This window comes from Passer montanus, unplaced genomic scaffold, assembly GCF_014805655.1.
Source record: "Passer montanus isolate IOZ18808 unplaced genomic scaffold, ASM1480565v1 scaffold31, whole genome shotgun sequence".
Classification (NCBI taxonomy): domain Eukaryota; kingdom Metazoa; phylum Chordata; class Aves; order Passeriformes; family Passeridae; genus Passer; species Passer montanus.
This window is the reverse complement of record NW_024367819.1, coordinates 8830807-8840850: the sequence shown is the minus strand read 5'-3', so window position 1 is coordinate 8840850 and position 10044 is coordinate 8830807. Positions and strand designations below refer to the sequence as shown.

At 42.0% G+C, this 10044-nt stretch overlaps 1 protein-coding gene across 6 annotated transcripts; it reads right to left on the bottom strand.

Moving 5' to 3' along the window:
* Window positions 1-206: 206 nt before the first annotated feature.
* On the bottom strand, window positions 207-10003 carry ATPSCKMT (ATP synthase c subunit lysine N-methyltransferase). Of its 6 annotated transcripts, none has more exons than XM_039714832.1 (5): window positions 9706-10003; window positions 9086-9357; window positions 7051-7188; window positions 6173-6223; window positions 207-1593 (listed from the first exon to the last, which is right to left on the bottom strand). In XM_039714832.1, exons 2-5 carry the CDS (start codon window positions 9350-9352, stop codon window positions 1396-1398), a joined length of 654 nt encoding a protein of 217 aa, XP_039570766.1. In that variant the 5' UTR covers window positions 9353-9357; window positions 9706-10003; the 3' UTR covers window positions 207-1395. The 6 variants fall into 6 exon arrangements, with proteins under 6 accessions (XP_039570766.1, XP_039570767.1, XP_039570769.1 ...); XM_039714833.1 differs by having other exon boundaries at window positions 9769-10003; XM_039714835.1 differs by having other exon boundaries at window positions 9846-9991.
* Window positions 10004-10044: the final 41 nt, after the last annotated feature.

Sequence of the window (10044 nt, the reverse complement as noted above, 5' to 3'; positions counted from 1 at the left end):
CTGGAAGCATCCACCATCATTCTTGTTCCCAGTAGTGAACACCTGTTTTTGTAACTAAAATACCTTATTTTTGTATCCTTTTACTATTTATATTGCTGTTGTTGCTGTGCCATGTCTTATTCTTGCTTTGTGCTTTCAGTAAATTGCTACCCCAACCCATAATTTCTGCTTTTGCCCTTTCCTTACTGGAAGAGGTAACAGAGAAGGGGAGTGGCTTACTTGGAGTTTATTTTCCAGCAGATGCTAAAACAAAACACAAGTTAAATAAAAATAAAAAAACATTAATATAATCAGAGGCAGCACTTATATTAATGAACAAACAACTTGCTATATTTGCCCATTTTGTCATACTTTTAGAAGTACACATTCAAGGCCGTCGTGTGAAACATTGGTGTCATCATCATACTCCATCTGGACCAGTTTTGCGTATGCAGCACTATGTACTTGGCATACAAAATTCAGACAGTTTGGAAATACAGCTCATTTGAGAAGACACTTGCACATCATTCCAAAACCAATACCAAATGCTCTGTAGGGTCAGAAAGAACGTATACATTAAGTTCACAAATTTGAGCAGTTGAACTTATACATATATTCCCTTTAATTGTAGTGAATGGTGTTCTAAACTCCTTTCCATATTGAAGTTTTCCTCTTCTATAAAAACTTTTTCATAATTTTGACTAACAACATATTCTGCTTTCAGCTGGGAGTTGATTTTCTTCCTATTAGCACTGTGGTTTGGATTTAGAAAAGACCAATCTGATAATACACTGATGGTTTTAGTTGATGGTGAGCAGTGCTTACTCCAAGCCAAGGACTTTTTAGTTTCTCATGTTCTGCCAACTAGGAGGTGTGCAAGAAGCCAGGAGGAAGCATGGCCAGGACAGCTGAGCAGAACTGGCCAAAGGGATATTCCACACCATAGAACATCATGTCCAGTATATAAACTGGGGAGAGCTGGCAGTCACTGCTCTGGGATGGGGTGGGCATCCATCAGTGGGTGGTGAGCAAGGGTATTGTGCATCACTCATCTTTCTTGGGTTTTACTCCTCTCTTGTTGTTGCTGTTATTAGTAGTACATTTATTTCAATTATTAAACTATTCCTATCTCCATCCATGGTTATGGGTATGACCTTTTTTTCAGTTCTCTTTCCCATTGCACTGGGGAAGTGAACATTTTTGTGGTACTCCACTGCTAGATGGAGTAAAACCAGGACATCATATTAAGCCATTTAACTACCTTTAAGTAATCTTTGTGTGCTTTCAGACAGCCACTGTACTTCAGTTCTTATAGTGAATACACATCTTCATATGCCAGGGCTCTCTCCTCGTTAATCTTTTCTTCAATAGGTTCAGTCAAAGCTAAAAATGTCTGTCCAAAACCAAACTCAGTGTTTAAGATTCTGTCTCTGGTGTAATTTCCAAGCTTTTTGTTTCACATCCTCTAGAATGTTTCAAATCATAGGCCCACACAGTGTCTATTCCCTCTCCAGTAGTATGATCTGGAATCCAGCAAGGGAAAGGAAAGCGACAGGCAATTATTCTGGCATTACATTCAAGTTCTTCTTCCAGCTTCTTCTCCAGCTGTGGCATCTGTTGAGTTACAAGAAAAATCTCTCAGAAACAGTAAAAAACAGGAGCATTCTCTGTAGAATCGAATTCAGGTGTTTCAGAGAAATCCAAGGTGTAATTTTTTTTTTAATCTTATGAAAGTATTTGTAATAGATATTGCGGCTTTGATGCCTTGACAAAGAATATCTAAAACCAGAAAATGGTAATTTTCAAATTCAAATTAAATCAAAACACATCAATTATCCCTTAAATTAAAAAAAAAAAAACTGCTGGGACAAGACTTTGCATGCTCCAATTCACAATTCTCTTCAATGGGATTCTTCTCTGAGAGAATGAAAGTTCAGCCCCCTGAATTTATGCTATTTATGAGTTCATAAGCTCAAGGTTCATGAGCTCAAATGATATTCAAAGGCTCAAAATTTACAGTCTAACACCAAGACCAATCCTGGGGCACTCAAAACATCAGAGACAACAACCCAAAGCAAACATTCTTCTGTCGCTTTATGGTGAAATACTGTTACATTAAATAATATTGAAATTGAGCTTAGTTGAATTCACACCCTGTTAACATAGTCATGTGAACCCCTTCAGCAGCATTCCATGAAAGAGAATGTAGAATCTAGGAATGGTTTGGATTGTGAGGGACTTTTAAAGGTAGTCTGGTTAAACACCTCTGCCAGGGGCTGGGACATCTTAAACTAGACCAGGTTGCTCAGAGCCCCATCCAGTTCCCATCTACTGCCTCTCTGAGCAACCCGTTCCACTGTTCCATCTGGAACCATCCCATTAATAAAATTTTTCTGACTTATATCTGAATGTGCCCTTGTTTAGTTTAAAACTATTACCCTTATCCTGTCTCTACAGGCCCTACTAAGAAGTCTGTCCCCACTAAAAAGTCTTGTTTACAAGCCCCCTTTAAGTACTAAAAGGCCACTCCCCAGAGTCAAGTCTTCTCCAGGCTGAATCACCCCATCTCTCAGCCTGCCTTCATAGCTCCTCTGAACCCACTCCAACAGGTCCACATCCCTCTTGTGATGGCATGCCCAGAGCTGGATGCAGTACTCCAAGTGGAGTCCCACCAGACCAGAGGAAGAGGGGAAGAATTCCCTCCCTTGCCCTGCTGGCCATGCTGCTTTGGATGCAGCCCAGGACATGTTTGGCTCTCTGGGCTGTGAGTGCCCATGGCTGGGTCATGTCCAACCTCTCATGCACCAGCACCCCCAAGTCCATCTCAGCAGGGCTGCTCTCCATCTGTTTATTCCCCAGCCTGTGTTGGTACTTAGAGCTGCCCTGACCCAGGTGCAGCACCTTGCACTTGGGCTTGTTAAACTTTGTAATATTCCCATGGGCCCAGTTCTTGCCCAGGTCCCTCTGGATGGCATCCAGTCCTTCAGGCACGTCAGCTGCACCACTCAGCTTGGTGCATCTGCAAACTTTTCTGAGAGTGCACTCAATCCCACTGTTTTATGCTATTGATGAAGACATTAAGCAGGACTGCTCTAATACAGACCCCTGAAGGACACCAATTGTAACTGATCTTCATCCGGACATTGAGACATTGACCATTACCCTCTGAAAGCAGATATCCAGACAACTCCTTATCCACTGAATAATCCATACACCAAATTCATTTCTCCCCAGAGTAAAGAGCAGGATGCTGAGGGAAACTGTGTCATATACCAACTCTCCTTGGTTGAATACCTACAGTCTAGCTTTCCTCCATTCACAAAAATTGAGAGGATGAGAAGGTAGGGGAAATATCACTATAAGAGATTTAGCCACTTTTGTCCTTTGGAAATGTCTGATGGTATGTTTAAGCAGACCAGCAGTGCACATCCATTTGGAGTTCCTTTTATTCTTACATATTGTATCTGTCTGAAAGACTAATTTTAATGGCAAACTCTACAGGCTACTTCTGTTACATGTAAAACACTATTTGCTTTGATTATCATGATGTAATATTTAAATATTAAAAAATTCAAAAGTGCAGTAGCTATTAACAAATTTAGCTGAATTTAAGTCACAAAGACAAAAATACATAAAATTTCACAATAAGATGAAAGAAACAAAACTCAAAAGAACATTATTAGAAAATAAGACTGACTAAAGAAAAGGTATTTTTTAAAAGCTGCAGAGCTTTCGCTATCACATACATTCAGGGTGTGCCTTTGATGTAATATCCTATTATAACTACATTTAAGCTAACAATGGAATATTTTAGGAAAATTACAGTCATAGATCTAATACACCAAAGAGTTACCTCCAAATATTTTTAAGGCTCTGACTTCATCCACACTGCAAATGCTTTTTAACATTTTTGCTGCCTTAAACAACTAGAATAAGCCTACTAGCACCTTCAACAAACCAGAAAAATAGTTGTTATCTAAAACTGAGTTGAGACACCAGAAAATATTTTTTACAGAAAATATAAACATATACTAATTTTTAGGAGCAATTATGAAAATTAGTGACACTGCATATCCATATTAGCACAAGTTAGAAAACGTCATTAACAGTTCAGCTGAGTTTAGTCAAAAATAAGTATATCCTTGAACCAGTTAAACTAGCTTTTCAGCTAAATATATCAGTTTTATTAGGTGTTACAATCATACTGTATTTTATGTGAAGCCAGGGTTTGGGGGAATTTTTTGGTGTGTCAACATAGATACATAGTTTAGTAAACCTTTTGTATAGTATTTAATCAGTTAAAACACACAGGAGCTGCAAACATGAACACCTGGCAAGAATTCCGTTCTCCTACCCTGAACAAGTAAGTCTCTCTCTGCAAAAACTCAGAAACAAACACACCTTCCCCCCAGATGCTTGCAAGAACAAGAGAGGTCTTAGTCTTCCCTGAAGATCAATAAATGCAGGTTTTTAAAGCTAATCTTGGATATGAAATAAAAGCACTGTGTGAAAGCATCAAATCAGGCCAGCATTATTGCAAAAGCTGAAGAGATCTATTGTTCCTCAGTAAAAAAAGAAAAAATGCATTAAGGTTTCTAGAAAATTAATTTAGTCATTCAGGAGGCTGAGCATTAACAACTTTCAAAGTAAATTCAAAGGGGATCATAAGCAAACAAATGCTCAGGAAACAGAGGTTCATATGTTTGCATCTGTTGCATTTATGACAGTACTTTTGCTGAAAGAATTTAATCTAGTATTTACTGGATCTACAGAAGTTATTCTGAGCCCAATAGCTACCCTTTCTATCACAGCTGTTACTAATGTATCCTGCTTTATTACATTTAAAAGTTAATTCAGTATTTCTGCTGGGTTTACTCACATTTTCCCAGGGCATTTGTTTATTCCTAGTTTTTACTGAGCCAGCTTTCCTCACTAGGACTTTTCCCCTCGGTGCAACTGTGGAATTCCTGACCACATATCCAAACGTTCCCAGTGCCCCCTGCCGGAACTCAGGCAAAAGAGCACCCAGGGCTGGCAGCATGAGGAACATCCTGGTGTTCACTAATTCCCACCCATACCCAATTCAGTTTCCAATATGGGTTACAATTGGAATCTGAAGTAGAGATTTACTCCTGGTGCAGTTGAAAAAACAAACAAGCAAACAAAACCGCACAGAATAGGAAGGTTTATTATGCTTCCTGTTACTGCTGCAGAAATGTTTTTGGTGTACTCTGTATGGTATGGCATCACATAAAGCTCTTCACTCACTTCATCTCACGCCTGCCTTAGCAAAGGAACAAGCAATACAGAAGCACAGGATGGCAGAATTGGGTTGTTCAGCCTAGAAAAGAGACGGCTTCAGGGGAACCCTAACTGCAGACGCCAATACCTGAAAGGAGCCTACAAGATGGAGAGGGACCTTCCACAGGCATATGTAGTGACAGGACAAGGGGGAAGGGCTTCAAACTGAAAGAGAGTACGTTTAGATTGGGTATTAGGAAGAAATTCTTCATATGAGGGTGGCAAGGCAATGGAACAGGTTGCCCAGAGACGTCATGGATGCCCCAGCCATGGAATTGTTCAAACCAGGTTAGATGGAGCTCTGAGGGACCTGGTCTAGTCAAAAGTGTCCCTGCTCATGGCAGGGGGGCTGGAACTAGAGAAGAGAAGGTTGTGTGCAGACCTCATAGCAGCCTTCCAATATCAGAAGGAAGCCTACAGAGAGGAAGCTCCTGATGAAGCTGGAGAGGGTTGCTTCATCAGGAGCTGTACAGCTAGGACAATGGAGAATGGAAAAATGAAAGGGGAAATTTAGGTTAGGCATTAGGAAGAAATTCTTTACTGTGAGGGTGGTGAGACACTGGAACAGGTTGCCCAAGGAGGCCCCAGCCCTGGCAGTGTTCAAAGCCAGGCTGGGTAAGGCCTTGAGCAACCTGGTCTAGTGGGAGGTATCCCACGCATAGAGGGCTTGGGACTTGATGATGTTTAAGGTCCCTTCCAACCCTTAAAAATCTATGATTCTATGATTATTACTGACTACCTTTGACCATCTGCAGGTTGATTCATTTTGCAGATTAATGTATTAACACTGAAAGCCTTGGCATTAAACTAATTAAACATTGTAACAAATAATTAAACAGTAACATAAATAAAATACAATAATATAATAAAATTTAAAAAATAGTAAACTTACCATTTGAGGTACTCCAAAAACAACAACATTTCTATAATGGGAAAAAGAAACCTAAAACAAAATTTGAGAACAAATCATTGAAATGGCATTTATAGTTAACATTTCTATAATGGGAAAAAGAAACCTAAAATAAAATTTGAGAATACATCTTATTGAAATGGCATTTATAGTTAGAGAAATTCTCACCATTCTTTTCTCCTAATCCCTCTAGCTGCACTTCTTTCAACAGGGATTTAGACCAAAAATCCGTAAGGAGATCCCTTACCAACTTTTCATCACAAAAATTTCCACATAAAGAAAACTTTATGCTGCTGAACAGCAAAAAAGTTCCACTGTCTGGCCAAGAATATGGAATAGCAATTTTAGAAGCACAGAAAGCATTAGTTTAAAAAACACCTACATGACTTTATTAATAACAGAAGAGTTATTTTCACAACTCCTGTATATGATAAAATCACGCATGCTTTAAGTTTAAGGCATTTAAGAAATGCCCCTTCTTTTGGTAAAGGTTAGCTAGCTATAAAAACTTCCTAGGCATTCTAATGACTGAGTTCTCACTCAGTGCCATGAAGTTCTCCTATGTTCCTCTCTGAACACAAACAACCCCACAGCCAAAAAAAACCCTCCCGCATAATTCATCAGGCCCAGGCTTGCTCAAGGAGCCTCTATTGATAAAGGAAGCACTTGGATAAAGCACAAAAGCAGCAGAACAGCATACTGAGCCCAAAGAAACCAGATTCCCAGCTCAAGTACTCTGCTCAAAGCCCAGTGTAGCACCTTGTGGTCAGAAAGCTTTTCAGCTCTTTCAGGAAAGTATTTCCAAACTTATAAAATCTCTCAATCATCCCAGATCCATTCTTATATAATTCACTACCCACCTTCCATAAGTCTGAAATATAAAATTTGGTGTTCTGATGTACTCCATCTCTCCAGGCACGATATCTGGAGTACCAGACTAGCCAGGGATTCAATTCATAACCAACAGCCTGGAATCCCTTTTTTGCAGCTGCTATCACCTACAAGGAAGAAAATAAATCTTCACTTTGAAACACAGAAGTCTAGTCACCTAAAGAGAAGCACACAATTTTATTTAAAATATAAGTCAAAGGAAAGCACTTTCCTAAGTCACCCTGGGTTTAATGCCCAACAGATCAGCTGTATAGTGAACAAAAACTCAAAACTACATTTTACTATTATTACTAGTCCTGACTGAAATATAGTCAGGCAAGCAAAATGAAAACAAATACTCACAGGACAAAGCTGTGAGCTTGCAGTATATCTATGAGCCATATAAAAGTTTAAATTAACATATTCATTACAGTGTCTTGGAATTAAAGAGAACCAGCATTGATGACAGAGAGAACAGTGAAACTCACAAGCAAAAACGCTCAAAATTAGACCACTTATTTGAAAAGCAGCAAGGGATAGGCACTTGAGCAGCCCCTGAATCAGAGCCAAAATGACATTCCAATAGAAAGAGTGTCAAAGCAATCTGCTGATCTACATTAAAAAAAAAATCAAAAAATGCACAAATTTCTTGAATAAAGGTTTAAGACAAAATTTAAAGGGCTACTGCAAACTTCTAATCAGCAATTGCCTGATGAACTATCAGTTATAAAACCAGCCAGGTAAAATCAGAACGTACACTTTTCTTAACAGAACTTCTCAAACAGCTTTACCTGGACTATATATTTCATACTGTTAAATAATGCATCTTCCATCACACACAGAGCACTTATAAACTCAACAAAAGAATCTGACATTTTTACCAAACTTGGTAATGTGGTAAATATCTTCATATTTATCCACTGACTACACCTGAGTAAGCGCTAAATAATTAGAAGCATTTGAAGACACTTTTTTCAGGACAGATGCAACAAGGAAACACCAAGCATTCATTTTTAGGCACCTGGATTTCCAAATAGCCTTCATTCTCCATTTAGGTACCTATACATCAGAATGAATGACACAGTACCTGTGTTGAAATTAAACACCCCTGATGAGAGTCAGCAGCCCCAATGATGAACAGAGAGGGCATCAGAAATTGCAGTTATCTCATGCCTAAGTTTTTTGGTCTGTTTCCTACCCAGGCACAATTCAAGTCATCTTCACAGACTTGTGGTTCCAAATCAATTTTGTTTTACATGGACAAATAGTTGACACATTCACATAAAACATGGACAAAGGTAGCACTCAAGAACACATGTGTTTCCATCAAAAACCACCACCATGTTGCTAACTCTGACTTGAAGCAGATAGTATGAAGAGGCACACAAAACATCACAGCAACAAAAGAAAAACCAAATCACACAGTTTTCCACTGCATCCTCACCACAGTTCACAAACTGGGGCTCAATACCCTGGAAACACAGTATCACTTTTTCTTCCATGATTCTCACCATTTCTCTTGGTGTTTACTCTAGCTTCACCACGTGGATTTGGAAGTGGGGAAGCCAGCACTGCACAAAGGTTTGAAGACTACAGCTCTAACCACACCAGTACTTTTATTTTTATAATCCATCGCTCATTGCCTGTTTCTTTTTACAATTCTATCACCTTCATACATTAAACATCTCACAGCCTCACTTGCTGCGGCTACACACCTTTGTGGAATCACAGCTCTTTGTCAATCAGTACCAAGACTCTGACTGTATCTTTTCAAGAGAATTCCCTGCGATTCCATCCAGTCACCACAACGATATTTTGTCCACTACCTTGGTCAAGCTACAGGTAAGACTGCAGCAAAAACTATTTATTACTCATCAAAACTGAATGTAAACCTTTCTCAGATTTGATCCTTTCCGTAAGACTCAAACACAACCACCGGATGCCAAAGACAAGACATTTTTAAGTGTGAGAAAACGCAGCCCCAGCACTTCGGCTCTTTTTTAAGAGGCAACATCCACAACTTACAATGCGGCCATCCCCGCTACCGATGTCAACCAGGGAGCCGCTTCTGTTTTCCAACATTTTCAGCACGTTGCGGATCTGAGCGGCGGTGGCAGGAACGAAGGGCAGGCACACCTTCCTCAGGGCCGGGGTCACGAAGGGGGTGGCCACAGCATAGAGGGCCACCAAGGAGCCGCCCACACCGGCCGTGACCAGCAGCCCCCAGCCGCTCCTCCGGGAGCCGCCCGCGCCCTCCTCCTGCGGCGCCTCCTCCGCTACAGCCCGGGACATCGCGCCTGCGGACGGACAGACAGTGTTTTCGCCCATTTGAACAAATTTGTGTCTTGTAGCAAAGAGCTACGACGTAAGAGATGAAAAAAACCACCCTACACTTCAGCCGATCCCAAGGAAACGCCACAGCTGCTGGAAGGCTGAGGCACGAGGGGGCAGAGTGCGGTTCCCACATAAACCCCCGCCCCGCACAGGCGGGCGGGCAGCAGCTCCAGGGCTGGGACCTGCGGCCACGGGAACACGTCCTGGAGCCGCTGCTCCTCCTCTGCGGAGGAGCTTTTCCCTGGGACACAGCGACACCCAGCACACCCCCACCCGCCAGTGAGCCACCCAGCCTAATGCTCGGCCCGCACCAGTTACAGGGCAGGGCAGGGCAGTCCCACTTCGCTGGGAAGGAAGGTGCGGGGGGCCGAAACCTTTCCGAAGGCGCTCCAGAGAGAAGCGCCGCGCACACTTTCCCACCGCGTGTCTGTCTTCCCTCCTCCACCCTCACGTCACCCGCCACCGCCCCGCTCGGCCCCGTAGGATGCACGCTCCCTCCTTCGCTCCCGCCCCCGAGAGCCGGCCCGTGCGGCCGCTCCTCCCCCGGCCCGGCGGCTTCCAGAAGGCTCCGCCGGGGGCGCCGCGAGGCTCCCGCCCGCGGAAGGAGGCGCGGGTGCAGCGGCCGCGCAGGCGCGGGGCGGCGCGCGCTG

What these genes read in the sequence shown, in the direction of transcription:
- ATPSCKMT (XM_039714831.1), bottom strand. Translation starts at nt 9,527, where the DNA reads ATGTGGGAACCGCACTCTGCCCCCTCGTGCCTCAGCCTTCCAGCAGCT. An exon ending in TCCTTGGGATCGGCTGAAGT is followed by an intron (nt 9,358 to 9,451) that starts GTAGGGTGGTTT and finishes GTCCGTCCGCAG; the next exon opens with GCGCGATGTCCCGGGCTGTA. An exon ending in ATATTTCAGACTTATGGAAG is followed by an intron (nt 6,224 to 7,050) that starts GTGGGTAGTGAA and finishes ATTTTGTTTTAG; the next exon opens with GTTTCTTTTTCCCATTATAG.